Raw genomic sequence first — 16,495 nt, forward strand, 5'->3', positions numbered from 1 at the left:
CCTGTTGTACAAGTGACTGTCCTTGCGCAAACAAGGTGACTTGGGTTTGATACAACACACTGTAATGAATGGAAATGGAAAAGAGAGAGAAACATCAAAAAGGTTCTCTGGTTAAGTGAACATCTGGGAAGGAACAGCTGGACCAGAAGAACCTATGCTCATTGCTCATGGACCAGGCATACTGACACTTAAAATAGACTTTTCTACAAGTTTGTAATATCTTTGACAATGAAAAATTGCTAATTTTACCATTGTGAGCACTCTTGACCTATTATTGTCTTTGCTGAAATTGAGGGTGCTTCTTCTTGTTTTTAAAGTACCAATTTCCTTCCATCCCCATATTTAGAAAAAAAATAATAATGAAGCTTTAGTGGAACTGTTTAAAGGGTAAGTGGCTGCAAATTTTGTTTTGAATGTGCCCAGTCTAGCTTGGCTGTGGGTTTGTAGGAAGTGGTTCTTGAATGATTTCCATGGTTGCTCAACCATTTGCTTACATGTAACACATGCTTTTGCTTGGCAAGGTGGAATATTATATCTGGCCTGTGGGCAAGATCCTTATCTCTCCTGTTGCCCATGGGCAAAGATTGGCAGCCCCACCTGTCAATCTGATGCTGACTGAATTTTACAAGGGTGATTCGAAATTAAACTATGCATGGCGTGTGGCACTTTGAAGGCCCAACAATCTATTGATAATTGGGGCTTCAAAGCACTGTGCAGGGCTCTCTGCAAGCCCTGACCATCTCCTGATTTGTCTGTCCTCCCAAAGAGCTACACAGGGTACTCTACACCGTGGTGCAGATCAGCTGATTGATAGTACTTGCAACCCCCTTTTTAATAAGTAATGTCTTTGCATCTTATGCATGACGGGGGGTGGGGCTTTCCCAAAACTCTCACCAACTCAATGGCAGACTAATTAGGCCCACATGGAAGAAGTTCTGCACTCCTGTTTTATGACAAATGAACAAAGTGCCTAAAAGGAATAAATGCTGTACCAACCATCTGCCATATTAGGCATCTCAGGTGGATAGAGGTCTTTTTTTAAATATGCCTGCCTTGTATCTTATCCTTTTGTTTTCCTTGATATTTCTGGAATATGTCCATTTTGAAAAGGAAGACAAATGTTTTCCAGCAGCATTATAGAGCTACAAAATGTGGTGGTACTCAATTCGTCTAGTTGTTTTCAAAATTTTAATTTACAAAGTGGTTTACAATAAACAACAAGGTGAAACAATAAGCAGGATCTTCTCCCCCCCACCAAAAAAGAGACTAAAAAGGCAAGAATCATGGAATAGGAAGGAACTCCAAGGGTCATCTAGTCCAACCCCCTCTGATGCAGGAATCTCAGCTACAGCATCCTCAACTAATGGCCTCCCAACCTCTGCTTAAAACCTCCAAGGAAGGAGAGTCCACCACCCCCTGAGGGAGATGGTTCCACTGTCAAACAGCTCCTACTGTCAGAAATATTTTCTGCATATTTAGTTGGAATCTCTTTTCTTGTAACTTGAAGCTACTGGTTCGAGTCCTATCTTCTAGAGTAGGAGAAAGCCAGCTTGCTCTGTCTTCCATGTGACAGCCCTTGGCTATTGTATCCCCTCTCAGTCTAATCTTGTCCAGGCTGAACATATCCAGCTCCTTCAAATGCTTCTTATATGACTTGATTTCCAGATCCCATCATTTGGTTGCCCTTCTCTGCACATGATCCTGCAGAAAGTCCCAAGTTCAACCCCCAGGTGGGGCTGGAAGAGAACCTTGTCTGAAAACCTGGAAAACCACTGCTGGTCAGTATAGACCAGGCATCCCCAACCTTCAGCCCTCCAGATGTTTTGGACTACAATTCCCATCATCCCTGACCTGTTAGCTAGGGATCATGGGAGTTGTAGGCCAAAACATCTGGAGGGCCACAAGTTGGGGGTGCCTGCTATAGACAATGGCATGCTAGATGGACCCAGTGAACTGACTCAGGGGTCATCCAGACTTCCTTTTGTACTACGCTTTCCAGGTACAGGTCTGTGATACAGTGGTAAAACACAGGTTTTCCTGGGGAGAGCACTGGGAGGGGGTAAAAAGCCCCACTCCACTCAGACATGGAGCTTTAAAGTCTGGACCTGTGCCTAGAATTGCAACACAAAAGTAAGTCTAGGTGAGTCCTCTGTATGAGACACACTGGAAGCCAAAGCAGCTGCTGGAGAGAAAAGGTATGTTAATTGAAGCTTTGGAACTTTCTTGAAGGGCAGTCCCACAAAGAGTGCATTGCAGTCATCTAATCCGTGTGTTATCAAGGTGTGATAACCTCAGTTTACCTCAGTTGTTTGGAGCATGAGTGATTCTGGCACATGTTCAGGGACATCACTGCTCCATCCAGATCCAATGAAAAGGGAAATGGCATTGGAAATAATCAGCATACTGTTGGCTGGATATTTCAAACTATGTGACCTAGAGGAATCTCATGGGTGGGGAATATCAGGCTTGGGAACTGAAAGATAGGGCTGCAGTTTGGCTCTGAGCAATCCCACAGCCACAACCACAACCCTTGCTGGTCCGGCTTTACAACTTGTGCTTTTGTATGGCTGTGATGTGTCCTTGAATTCTGATAAGTCTTGCTGTTCTGGATAGAGAGGAATATGTGTTTAGGCTAGAAAGTAACCTAAAATTCACGTTTGTTTCTCTGTCCACATTTGCTTCTGCTCTTCACTGGCATCTAGACTTAGGAAGGTGGCCCTCAAGCTGGCCTAGAGGCTTCATAGTAGACAAAATGATACCCTGAGGAGGACCAAAGACAACTCCAATAGGGTGTCAAAATAGCTTCCCAGTGCTGCCTTCTGAAACGTACTGTCCCATGAAGAACTAGAGTTGCTATAAAGCCGTGCCCTTCAGCCATATCTCCAAGTGATTTCAAGGGACCCTAGAGTTATCAGACCGCCTAAATCTCTTGGGAGGTGCAGGAGAGATCACAGTTCTCTGGATTGAAGTAGCAATTGTACGCTAACACTAAGGAAGACTGACTGGGTGGGGGAAAGCCTTGACTCGGTTGGTAATGGACCACCAGGGAACTGGAGGGATGGCAGCCGTGTTAATTTTGTGTAAAGTTCTTAAGCTTCAGACTATTACCAAGCCAACTTTTCAGTACAGCAACCTTGCTTTCCCGTGTGTCTTGTGCTCTCAGTCTTCCCCTCTCTCTCAAGTAGTAACCTGAGCAGGCTTTAGTATACTGAGTGTGGAAATAAATATTGTACCTTCCCTCTTTGTTTACCTCCCATGTATATTGGAGAGGATTAGTGAAGTATTAAGGTTAATATCTGTGAAGAGTTTTGTAGACCAAAAGTGCCACATAATTGTTGAGTGTGATTAGTGAAATTTCTTCATGCAAACCTGTTCTCCTGGATTGTCCAATCCAATATATACTTGATACCTTGCCTTTTGGTTAAAGGCCACTGTACTGGAAGAAGAGAGCTGGATGCAGTGTGAGTTTGTCTTATTCCACCACCACCCCTGCTGTGGTCGGTGCTTGTTGTGAAAAGTAGGGGAAAGGGTTTACTGTCCTGACTTCTGGCAGTAAGTCTTGATCTCTGGAGACTATTAAGCCACTCAGGCATTTAAGTCTCTGCAACTTGCCTTTTTTTTGTCCCTACTGAGGCTGATGAAAGATCAACGGACTCTTGGAGAACTGGGCAGTCTTGTGGTGCCCTAGGTTGCTATAGGGTTGCTACAGCAACCTAATTTCTCTGTGAATAAGGGCTCGGCAAGCTTTTCTGCAACTCTACAACTCCTTTTGGCAGGGCTATTGAGAGAGAGAAGTTCATCCATTCTTCATCCAGGTTTGTTGGCATCTTCAGCCAAGATGGTGCAGGCACTCAACTGATGGATAAGTTTTGTAGTGGTCTTAGATGCCAAGGGGCTATGTGGACTGGGAGATAGGTGTCAAAACTCATCTAGAAAGCTAAATTTCTAATGAAAGGGAACTTCACATGTGAGGACTCCTAAGAGAAAATGTTAACTTGTGTGCACGTGAACGTACATATAACTTTATGTGCTCCTCTTGATACTTGGGAATAGGTGTATTTTTTATGTCAAAATATTGTTTGGATTTGGGCCTGAAGGTAATCATGTATGCATTAATGTTTTTTAAATTACTCTAAGAGGTCAACAAGTGTTGATAGATGCATTCAAATTCTAAGTTTTAATTTGTTTCTAATGTTTCTAATCTGATTGAGCTAAATGACTTCATCTAATTAATTTCTAAAGCTAATGAGTGTATGAACAAGTGGCAGTCTTTTCTATCTTTGTGAATCTGTGATGCTGCAATTCTAAACATGCCTGCTACAAAGTTAGTACCATTTTGAAATCTATGATTGAGCAATGCAAAGTTTTCCCCTTGTTTCTAGTTTTATTCTCTCTCCAGCCTTTCTTCCTTATAACTACATAGTAAATTTAAAACATGCAGCTAGATTACCATCTTAAAAAGCGTTTTCACTCACAGGAAAGCGTAAAACTAGGGATGGCAGAGTCAATCCCTTGTATTCAATATTTCTTTTGCATATGGGAGGGTCACTGCAGGAAAACAATGACCTGGAAATATTTTAGGCATATTGCAGTGGGATTTTTTTAAAATAAAGGAACTATGCAAAGTAAAGTAGAATCTGACTGGAGAGAAATGACTTTGTATGTATGGCCCTATACTCTTGTGGACTCTTACGGGTTTTCAGCATTGTGCTTTCCAGTTGCTGTGGACTACCAGTCCCATAATCTTTGAACATGCTGGTTGTGGCCAATGGGACTTAGAGTCCAGCAACTTCTGGTGGGCCGCCACAATGGAAAAATTGTTTCTCTGCATTATTTGGAAGGCATCTGGCTATTAAGACACCTGATGTGCTGATATTGTCACACGCACCCAACTTTTTGTGCCACAACCTATTCTTTCCAAATAGTTTCCATTTCCTTGGAGTCAAGGAGGTTAAGTAGGAGAGAGGTCAGCCTAAAGAGAGTGCCCTTTCCTGCCTTGCATAAGTAGAAGTGCTTTCTCTAAGACAAATTCATTAATGGATGTCACCTTTCCTATTTTCTGTCATGGAATCAGAGTAGGGTATCTTCTGCGATGGTAAAGTTGTGCCTCGAGGAGGGGTGGGAGAATTTGTAAATTTCTATTTCCCATTTTTCCAATCTCAAGTTCAGCTCTCAACATTTCAGTTTGGGCAGGGGGGAGAAACAGCCTCATTACAATTCAACATTCTAGGGCAAATCTCTTCATTTTTGCAAAGCAATTTTGCATTTTTTTGCCGTTTTCAACCACACATGCTGTTTTGTATACATTTTGCCCTAGTTATATGCTTTTTTGTAAACATAGCTCGGCTAGAGAACTGTGTTACAAAAGTCAGAAGAGTTTGTGAATACTTTCAGAAAACACAGAGTAGGTAGGTTTGCCTTAAAAAGTGCAAACATAATCAATTTTCTACCTCACCCCTAGCCACAAATCAGTAATTCATAAAGCAGACTATATTAATAATACACTGAGCAGATAATAATCATATTTGAGTTGTTCAAAACCTTAACCTCTCCTGAAGCCATGGGGAAGGTAGCTGCACCTTTATCTGCCTGTGAAAGGGCAGCATAATCTGCACACAACACTCCTTGGAGGCGGGTGGAGGGTCCAAAGACAGGGAGCCACCACAAAGGAAGCCTGTCCATATTAGGGTAGCCAAATCTGTAAATTAGTACTTAGTTGGTACTGTAAATTAGTACTTAGTTGGTCTTAAAGGTGCTACTGGAAGGATTTTTTTTTATTTTGTCTGTAAATTTTGGTTTCTCACTTTTCCAATCTTAAATCCAATTCTCATAATTCTGCAACATTTGGTGATACACCTTTTAAAATCCTTGTGAATTCCTCCGGTTACAAATGGGATCTGTTCCAGAGGTCTGGCCGCATCCCAAGGAATTCGCAACTGGAGGACCGCTTCTGCACATGCGTGTGGAGCATAAAGCGCTTCTGCGCATGTGCGCCGGTGAAACCCGGAAAAATACTTTCGCATCCTGAATTTTATGTATCGGATCTTAACTCATGGGCAAGTCTATACGAAAGGAAGTGCTCCTTCAGATATTTAGGTCCCAAGATGTTGCAGGTTTTATATATCCACATCAGCACCTTGACTTGGGCTTTGCAATAATTTGGCAGCAGGTGCAATTTGTTCAATGCCAGTGTCTGAGTTTGAACAGTTGTGCCCACTAGGATGCATTTTGCACAAACTGGGTGGCCTTCAAGGCACACAAACTATGTTGCACTGCGTAGCAACTCAGGCCTGGAAACGATGCCTTATGAGGAACGGCTAAAGGAGCTGAGCATGTTTAGCCTGGAGAAGAGGAGGTTAAGGGGTGATATGATAGCCATGTTCAAATATATAAAAGGATGTCACATAGAGGAGGGAGAAAAGTTGTTTTCTGCTGCTCCAGAGAAGCGGACACGGAGCAATGGATCCAAACTACAAGAAAGAAGATTCCACCTAAACATTAGGAAGAACTTCCTGACAGTAAGAGCTGTTCGACAGTGGAATTTGCTGCCAAGGAGTGTGGTGGAGTCTCCTACTTTGGAGGTCTTTAAGCAGAGGCTTGACAACCATATGTCAGGAGTGCTCTGATGGTGTTTCCTGCTTGGCAGGGGGTTGGACTCGATGGCCCTTGTGGTCTCTTCCAACTCTATGATTCTATGATTCTACGTGCCATTTGCCAGCCCAGGTGACTTCAAGAAGCTGGTCTTCTCCCTCAACTCCTAGAAACGTTCACTATTCCACCCCCCATTGCTACCGTGCTTTTTAAAAACATTATTTTCTGTCCAAAACTTTTAAAAATGGGGGAATCTCGTTTTCTCCAGAACGGAAGCCTGTGCTGTCATGTTCAAACTTTCTGTGGGGGGCAAAAGCATGTGAGTAGCTAAATTAACTGAGCAGCCAGATGGATACATACACAGAGAGACAATAGCTTATTTCCTTTTTGGCTCTTTCACTCTGGAGGAGTTTGATTACATTTCTGTGACAAAAGAAGGAGTTGAGATAGCACTGTGGTTGCCTGCAGGATGCTCTGTTTAGCTAGCAAAACAATGGCCTTACACAAATGTTTACAAAGCTCCAAAAACTGTCTGAAAGGAACATTAAAGTGGAACATCTTACTATACTGTGTGAGAGGGAAGCAGCTTTGGGTGTGACGCTTCTTACAGGGACAACTGGTCTGCTTTAGGAGTTTCCCTTCTCTCCCCCTGGCCCTTGCCTTACTTGGATCACCAATTCAGCCCCCTCCTTGCAAAAAGCAGCACTGTCAGTAAAGCTTTTTTCGCTGGTATAAATAGCCATTAAATGGCAATGCACATTCAGAGCATCTTCTGGCAATAAATGGAGAAGTCAAATCAGCCATCTACCCCATGAGTTAATGGATTTTATTTTTGTCTTTAGTAAGGATATGCATTTGTTCTATTGACAAAGTTTCTCTCAAACTCCTTTACAAGGAGGGGTCTCCTCTCTCTAGAGGTAAGGAGTTTTTTATGCTGGTCTTTAGAAGTTGTTTAAACATATTCAGTATTTATGGCAACTTCTAGGATATTTCATATATTGGAAAAATTGTTTCTCTGCATTATTTGGAAGGCATCTGGCTATTTAAGCAGCTTCGGTAGGCTTGTTCTATGTGTTTATCCTTGGTTCCTTTATGATTTTAGACAATTGGAGAAATACAGTTAAAAACTCCCCCACCTTCTGTGCCGAGGGAATTCTTCTCTGAGTTTGGATTATTCCCTGAATACTCAAGAAATGCTTGGCAATTTTATTTGAGTACTTGTATTTAATATCCTGGGATATTTGGGTTCAGTATTGGGCAGCTCATGTGTACTGGCATTTTGTTACTGACCATTTGGTAACTGAGAGATCATATTTGTTTGCTAAAGCAAGATATGCCCAGAAGTCTGGAGCTCTTTGATTTTGAATCCAAAACTTGCATGGAAGGATTGGAAACCTTTTTGTTGTTCAGAATTTGGAACCTTTCTAAATACTCCATTTAGTGCTGCTGTAATTCTCACATATAAAATGGCAACACCTTAACTTGTTTATACTTAACTTATTATAAGAAAAACAAATAAACTCAAGGTGTATACAGATATCATTTTAGCCCTTTGTTGCTGCCTGATGTACTTGGGTTTCTCAGGTGCAAAGGAGGACAGGGTTTGTAGGAACAGAATAAGCTGCCTCATAAGGAGCCAGACTTTTGGTCCACACAACCCCATATTTCATACACTGACTGGCAGCAGGTCTCCTTCCTAGGGCTGGAAGAGATGCTAGGTGTTTAATCTGTGACCTTCTGCATGCAAAGCATGCATACTGCCACTAAGCTATAGATCTACTCAAAGAATAGATAGGTGTCACTTGTCAAAAGGGGTGGGTGCCAGCTGTACTATTCTTTTAGCTGTACAGGAGTCCTCATCAAATCTGACCCTACAAGGCTTCAATTTCCAAGTGTACCTATTAAATAGAGCCAAGGGACAGAGAAGGTGTCCCTGAAATTCTACCAAGGATGGACCTAATGAGGGGAGAGATGACTGCAGCTTCTTGAGTAAAACTAATGCATAAATATTGTGAAACATGAGGTTTGCACAAGCCTTCTGCAATATGCTCTCTGGCTCAAATGACTGGCAGGGACCCCATAGTGCTGTGGCAGCTAAATGAATATCTGTCCAGATAGAAAATCATGTAGGATTCTCTGGACTTTGTCACAAGAATTCTGTATGGAAATACAGAGACTGTGCTGAAAGCTTCCTTACTTACTTTCTTTCCTTACTTTTCTGTAAGATGTTCTGAAACTTTCCAAGGTTTGCATACTTGTGAGTTTTACCCCAGTGGTTGTCTATTTTTTGAATTGTTTCTTTAATCTCCTTGTAACAGTTATCTGTGTTGTCAGTAGCTCAATCACTAATGGTCTCTTATTGACCCTCAACTGCAGTTATCAATAACCTTGTTACTATCTGAATACATTGAACTATTGTGAAACATTAATCAACATTGTGTAACTTGAAGGCTAAGTCTCAACTGGCTGTTTTTTTACAGTTACAGTGGTGGATAGAACTTTCAGTAGCTGGCAGACTTTGCTAAATAGCTTGTTGCAAAAACTTGACAGTAGTTCAGAGCAGGCTGCCCTGCATTATGTAGCTGAAAAGAAGGTTATCTGCTAGTACCAATATGTTTTTCAAGAGGTTGTTTGCCAGTATATTACCATGCAGGTTCAGGAGAGTGTTGGGTAGACAAATATGGAAAAGGTGTTTCCTTCTCCTGAAGTTAGGATGACTTTTTTTAAAAAAATGAACAGCGGATAGAGACTTCTTTCCCTAATCTATCAAATTGCTGCTTAAGCATCTCACAGCATGGACCCCAATAAGTAGTTGTTATTAGGTGTGCACTTATAAGGAGGAGAACTGAGATCACACCTGCTGTACCTAACTTTTACATGATGATCCAACGGGGGCCTTGTGCACATATAACTGTGGGTTCACCCACTGTGCAACTGGATAAACACTTCATTCACATGTTTGGGTGACTGCATGGAGCTCAACACTGAGGGGGGGGGGGACTCTCCTCTCTTTTCTCTTTTCTCCATATCACCACTTCACAAGTGGTCCTTAGAGTGACTTGTCTGTTGCCTGTGTTTGGAAAGACTCTCCTCCCTGAAAGAGAGGGGAGTGGTTGTGGGCGGGAGCCCGAGTACCGCCCAGCAGGGGGCGTTGCCCCCTGCCTCCAGCTCACCTGGCTGGCGCTCACGCCCCCCCGGTGGCCACCCAACCAGGTGCCGCGGAGGGGGCGTGTTCAGCAGCCTTTTGCTGCAGCTCCAGCCGCTCCCTGGCCTCATTCCTCGTCGTTGTCCCATCGCGAGTCACCCACCCTCCACTCCCTTTTAGTTAGGGCTTAGGTCATTGGCCTTGCTATGGACCTTAGGTTGGTTGCCCGGGGGGCCTGGTAGGAGTTTTTCCATTTGGCATTAGGCTTTTTGTTTTTTTCGCCTACCTCGTAGCAATCGTCACAACTTTTGTGGTATTGGTGGGTAGGTTAGGCATTGGAATAATGTGTTGTGGTGTGTCGAAGTGCTAGGTGTGGCCATCGCCTATGCCTTCAATTTATAGGGGTATTCCGTTAAAGGAATCTGGCGGTCGTGTATTCTGTCCGATGCCTGCTTGGCGGGAGGCCATGGCACGACCCTCGGTGACATCAGGGGTGAGCCTATAGTTGGATTAGCATCAACAGGCTCCACCTACTGGTGAATAAACCCACTTGTTTCCATCCAATGCCTAAGCCAATACCTTTTCATTGCTGTAATCAATAAAGTTGTGGCCTTTTCTAGCCCATCAACCTTATATCACGTGTCCTTGGTCTTCATTTCACTTCGCGGGGATCAGGTCCTCGAACCACAATTGCTGGATGCAGCTGGGGTCCCATCTGCACTACGCTGTCATCAGTGGTTTGATTGCACTGGGCATGGAACTTTGGGGTGCCACAGGGGCTGCTACAACTATGATGTAGAAAGAAAGGCGAGAGGCAGGCGGGGCCCCCAAATTTTGGCACCACATAGGGCGCTGCTGAAATTTGAGACCCCCACAGTCTGCCACTGCTGTTTTGAGTTTAGGAGAGTGGTTAGGCTGCATGCCTGAGACTGCCTTCTAAATCCAGCATCTAGTCATTAAGGTAACAAAGGGTGTGGCACAGAGAGGGCACCTGGCCTGCCTGTAGTACATGTGAAAAGGGTCTAGAAGTCTTAGTGGACCACAAGCGGAACATGAGTCATCAGTGTGATGCGGCAGCAAAAAAAAAGCTAATGCTATTCTAGGCTGTATTAACAGAAGTATAGTGTCCAGATCAAGGGAAGTAATAGTACCACTCTTTTCTGCCCTGGTCAGACCACACCTGAAATACTGTGCCCAATTCTGGGCACCACAATTTAAGAAGGATGTGTGCAGAGAAGGGCAACCAAGATGATCAAGGGTCTGGAAACCAAGCCTTATAAGGAACAGTTGAAGGAGCCGGGCATGTTTAGCCTCGAAAAGAGGAGACTGAGAGGAGATATGATAGCCAACGTCAAATATCTCAAGGGCTATCACATGGAAGATGGAGCAAGCTGGTTTCCTGCTGCTCTGGAGACTAGGAACAGAACCAGTGGCATCAAGTTATAAGAATGGAAATTCTGACTAAACATCAGGAATAGGTTTCTGACAGTAAGACCTGTTTGACAGTGGAGCTGACTCCCATAAGAGGTGGTGGACTCTTTCCTTGGAGGTTTTTAAGCAGAGGTCAGATGGTCATCTGCCATGGATGTTTTAATTGAGATTCCTGTGTTGCAGGGGCTTGCAGTGCATAACTCTCAGGGTCCCTTCCAACTCTATAATTCTATGTTTCTATGATTCTATCATAAACATCTTTGTAGAATTATGTCCCTGCATCTCAAGCTACACAAGTACAGTTTGGAGTGTATATAATCATAATCTCCAGTGCGGCATTTGAATCTTGAAATTAACTTTAAAAATAGATTTTAACTCCTCTGACTCTGCAGCAGACATTTTGGTGCTCCGTTCTTGCTAGGAAGCAACGTTACACCTGTGGAAAAAACTCTCAACTGTAATCTTGAAAATTAGCATGCAGATATCTGCTTCTGTGTGTTCCCGTATGAACTGACCCAGACCCTGAACTCATAATCTGAGGCCCTTCTTAGTGTGCTCTTTCCAGGAGATGTCCGGGGGGGGGGGGGCAACAAGAGAATGGGCCTTTTCTGCAATGGCTCCCTGCTTGTGGGATCCTCTCCCCAGGGAGGCTCAGCTGGTGCCTTTGTGACATATCTTTAGGCACCAGGCAAAAACATTCATCGCCTACCAGGCTTATTCAACAATATATGGTGTTTTAAACCATATTTTTATTGTTGGGTATTGCTTTGTTTGTTATTGTATTATGTATTTGTTGTTGTTGTTTAGTCGTGTCCAACTCTTCGTGACCCCATGGACCAGAGCACGCCAGGCCCTCCTGTCTTCCACTGCCTCCCACAGTTTGGTCAAACTCATGCTGGTAGCTTCAAGAACACCATCCAACCATCTCATTCTCTGTCGTCCCCTTCTCCTTGTGCCCTCCATCTTTCCCAACATCAGGGTCATTTCCAGGGAGTCTTCTCTTCTCATGAGGTGGCCAAAGTATTGGAGCCTCAGCTTCACGATCTGTCCTTCCAGTGAGCACTCAGGGCTGATTTCCTTCAGAATGGATAGGTTTGATCTTCTTGCAGTCCAAGGGACTCTCAAGAGTCTCCTCCAGCACCATGTATAAATTTAATAAATAATTAATACAGACCTGCTGAAGAATGCAGCAATTGATGAAGAACTGTGTGTGCAGGTTATGCTACCATAGTTCAAACTGGAGCTTTAAATGCTTTATTAAGCACGGTGCCTTTTCAGTGTTGTTGGTCCCCCATGTTCAGCCGCAGGTTGAGTGTTGAGTGACCACAGGTGAACCTGGCCCCCTAAGACCAATCTTTGGATCCATTTTTCTGACGCTTCTTGCTCCAGTTTTGGGTACAGAATTTCCTGTGTGGAGAGAGGGCTTAGTACTAAGTAGTCAACAATCGGCACATGAGTATGCATGAGTATTTGCTGTGCTTGAGTACTTACTTTTCTGTGTTGCGAAATGTAATAATACAAGCAAAAGGGTGCATAACTGAATTCTCTGCTACAACCTGCAAGAAAACGATTAAGGGTGTGTGTGCAACAATTTTTTTTAATGGTTAGATTGATGTGAGTGTGTTGGGTGATATCTCCAGCTGTTGCTCATACTGTACTTTGTACTTTGATCTCTTTTGAAAGCTCATTTAGGACCTTGCTGTGTTAGAGGCTGCTGCTGCCGAGAGGGGTGCATGTGTTCCTGGACGACAAAGTTGTAAGAGCTCCCAGAGGTGGAAGAAATTGCAGACCAGAAGGATGGGTGGTTTGCTTAACTGTGGTTTGCTGAGTGGAGCAGTCATTGGAGCAATTCTAGCCATCCTTGGAGGTGCCTTGATACCACTTGGAAACTATTTTGTTGAGAAGACAGTAAAAAAGGTAAGGAGCTTCTATAAATCCTGTACTTTTTGCTATTGTTTTAATACCCTCCTTGGTCTCCTTATTACAGTGCCATCCCCCAAACACACCTAAAACAAAAGTGGGTTTATGTGTGAAAAGAGTAAACCCTCTTCCAATACTAAAAATGAGTTCCAGGATTGAGATGCATGCAGAAGGGTCCCAATTCTATGCCCTTGTTATGCATTCTGCTTTAGCTTGTGGACTTTGGGTTTCCAGCTTGAAGTCCTCTCATCTTTCCGATCCAGCGATGGGGTTTTTTTTGGGGGGGGGGCGGTGTCCTGTAATGACAGCCAATGTAACTTGTGATATTCAGATAAAGGAACTTTCCCCAAATCAATCTACACCTATGAATGAGGGAGGGAGGGAGGGAGGGAGAGAATACTGAATTGCAATTACTTGCTTCCTTTTAAATGACTTCAGCACTCTATTTGTGGATAGGGTAGAGGGTTGGGAGACCATTTTACCAAATCTATCCAAATAGAGGAGAAATTCAACAGTTCCTTGCAAGTGGAGCCCACCATGTAGTGTCATTCTGGGGCATTTTGTGGCATGTGGAAACAGTGAGAAGTGGCCCTTTTTCTTGAGGAGGGTGAAAGAAAATAATATAAAAATGACTTCTGAGAAAATTCAGCTCGGAAAATCAAAACTTTAATATCCCATCCCATGCTCTTTGGTATGAATTTGGAATGCATTTAATGAAATTTGAAGTTTCAGGCTGACAAGATGAAACTTTCCGCACAACTTTCTTCTGGGCACCGGAACCTGGGGCATATTCCTAAACCTCCCCCCCTACTGAATATTGGCATGCATATGTCAACCCTGACAATCTTTCCTTATGTTCAGAAACTTGAACACCATGATAAATGTTGACTCTCATTGAATTCTGGTTGGCACCAGATCAGTGCAGATCAAACTGAGGAATTTGTTTTATTTTTGGTCCTTGGAGAAATTCATTTGGGATTGTTGGCATTTATTCACATGTGAATTTCAGTGTTCACCAGGGTTTAGATGTTCACTGTACACACTACAGCCTAACATTCAATTGTATGTTAACACGAGCACGTTATTGAGAAAGTTAATTTGACCCCCCCCCCACTAATAATATACATCTCAAATCTGTGAGCATACAGCTACTTTCTTCAAACACTGAATACTTGGGGTGATCATTGAATGCTGTAAGTGAAAGTCCACTTGTGCAATGAGACCTGCCTTCCTATCTTTTCCATAATCTTTTCTGGAGGGTCTGCTACCCCCACAGAGCTGATTTTAGAAGGACACAAGGGGCTTCAATGGGGAAGAGAGGAAGGAGAGTCCTCTTTCACCAGGGGAAGTCCATTCTGCTGGTGGATGGTCTCAACTAGATATCACATGGAGTGTTTAAATATATATTAGTTGCCAACAGCAACATGCTTTCTCAATCATCATTTAACAGCCTTATAAAGCATTATTCCATGTTGCTAAAGACACTGACAGAACAGAAACTTTATTTGAATCTGGGATCTGCTAGTTGCTAAAGACACTGACAGAACAGAAACTTTATTTGAATCTGGGATCTGCTAGTTTTCATTTTCTTCTTCCTGCCTGCATTGACCCATTTTATCGGCACTATACCGGAGTGCCAGCTTGACCCTGCGACTGTAGGTGCCCTGGGTCGTGGGTGCCGTGCAGCATGCATGGCCCTGGCCCTGAAATTTGTGGGTGCCCAACCCCTTCAAGGGGAATTTTGTGGGTGCTTAGGCATCCAGAGCCCCAGGGAATTGGCACCTATGGTGCTGTAGATGACATTTGAAAAGTGGTTTGCTTGAAATTTTTGATACCCAGTTACAACAAGCCATGTGAGATCTTAGGGGGTGGAGTTTATAGTCAATTTAAAAACTATCCCCTCCCCCCCAAAAAAAACCCCACTGTAAAGTGCATGTTTATGTACTGCTGTGTGCTTAATTTCTCTGGTATCTTGTTCAAGAGCCAATATTTCATAACACTTATCTTTTTATCGGTAGCTAATCTTTATGGCACAATACTCCGTGGTTGGTTCCAACACTGTCATAAAAGCTAGGGAACTTGACTTTAAATACAGATAAAATGGGTTTCACTCCGAGAAGATGGAATCAGCTGGTGGGATATTATATAAAATGGGTTTTTGCTCAATATTAGCTGCGGCAGAATTATTACTAAAGTGTTTTTTCCAATAAAGAACTTTTGATTTCAATTACTCTTTTTGCTCTTAGAGCAAAATGAGTTCCAATGTCATGGATATTTTTTTTAAAGCATTGAGGCATCCTAAAATTTTAGAAAGTTAAATTCAGGCTGGAGGCTAGAATATTGTTGCTATTGATGTGTGTTTGCCTTCCTGATATGAAATACATTTCTTTGAACAGTGGTTTCCAAGTGGGCTTTTAAAAAATGGGTTTCAAAAAAACCCCTGGGCTTACTCTAAACTGCTTGGAGTTCCTCCACTGACAATATCAAAGGGGGTTGCCTATAATTACTAGTCTTCTCAGAGAAGGAGGAAGAGGAGGAGGAGGAGGATTCTGGGATGCATTCTCAGTTCATGCAAAGTGATCGTTACGCCCAACAAGCTTGGCCAGATCTCCATATGAACTATATGTTTCCTAGAACACTTCCCAGGAAGCTGGGCATTACTCAGCAGGTTAGTTACTTCTTTAATGTTTTTTGTTGTTGAAACACACCGGGTGCTCCCAGAGGGTGGATGTTGTGGGATTAGTGCTCTTCAAGCATTGAAGTTTCTTTGAAGCATCCACATGATATTTTATGTTTACCTGTTTTTAATATTGTTTAGAGCATTTGCTGCCTGCTTTTTAGCCAAGAAGGCTCCCAGAATGACTTGTGCACAGTCGATTAAAGCAGGGGGGGAGCCATGGATCAGTCTCGCCCCCCACCCCCCTGGGATCCAATATGGCTTGTATCGTTCTCCTTTCCCTAGGAGGCATGTATTGAAAAAGGGTTAAGTTCTGCTCAGTTTTACTGCATGTAGCTCCCCAGGAAAGTAGAAAAAGAACTGCTTTTGCAAGTATCAGTCTTCCCCAAGTGCTGTGGTGAGGGTCCCATCCACATGCCAATCTTGCCACACAATGATGATATCACATGACTGACAGGTGGGTGATCCCTCCCACATGTCAAAGTTGACCTGCCAGGCTGATCCTGACCAGCGACACGAAACACCTGACTTCTAGTTGAGGCCAGTTGGACCTCTGTAATATGACAGTGGTGCTTATGGGGTCTGGAATCATCCATTTAAGATTTATACCATTGCCAATCCAAAAACGGCATTATATCTCTTCCACATTTAGATACTGGGGTTCCATATAAAATCTTTGGTACTGCATGTGGGAAATAGAGTTGGTATGAGCAGGGAGCCACAGTGCTTGG

General features: G+C 43.2%; 1 protein-coding gene across 6 annotated transcripts in view; it reads left to right on the forward strand.

The window, feature by feature from the left end:
• CD36 (CD36 molecule (CD36 blood group)) overlaps positions 1–16,495 on the forward strand; it is a 69,272-nt gene that overhangs the window by 21,532 nt on the left and 31,245 nt on the right. For 4 of the 6 annotated variants that reach the window (XM_083464081.1, XM_083464083.1, XM_083464079.1 and 1 more), the window contains one exon: positions 12,851–13,084. In XM_083464081.1, the coding sequence (XP_083320207.1) occupies positions 12,965–13,084 (120 nt within the window). In that variant the 5' untranslated portion in view covers positions 12,851–12,964. Of the gene's footprint in view, positions 1–3,626; positions 3,816–7,285; positions 7,509–12,850; positions 13,085–16,495 lie in introns of those variants that run through there. The other 2 variants (XM_083464082.1, XM_083464078.1) reach the window with 2 other exon arrangements.

Source organism: Podarcis liolepis (assembly GCF_965112155.1).
Source record: "Podarcis liolepis genome assembly, chromosome: 10".
In the NCBI taxonomy this organism is placed as follows: domain Eukaryota; kingdom Metazoa; phylum Chordata; class Lepidosauria; order Squamata; family Lacertidae; genus Podarcis; species Podarcis liolepis.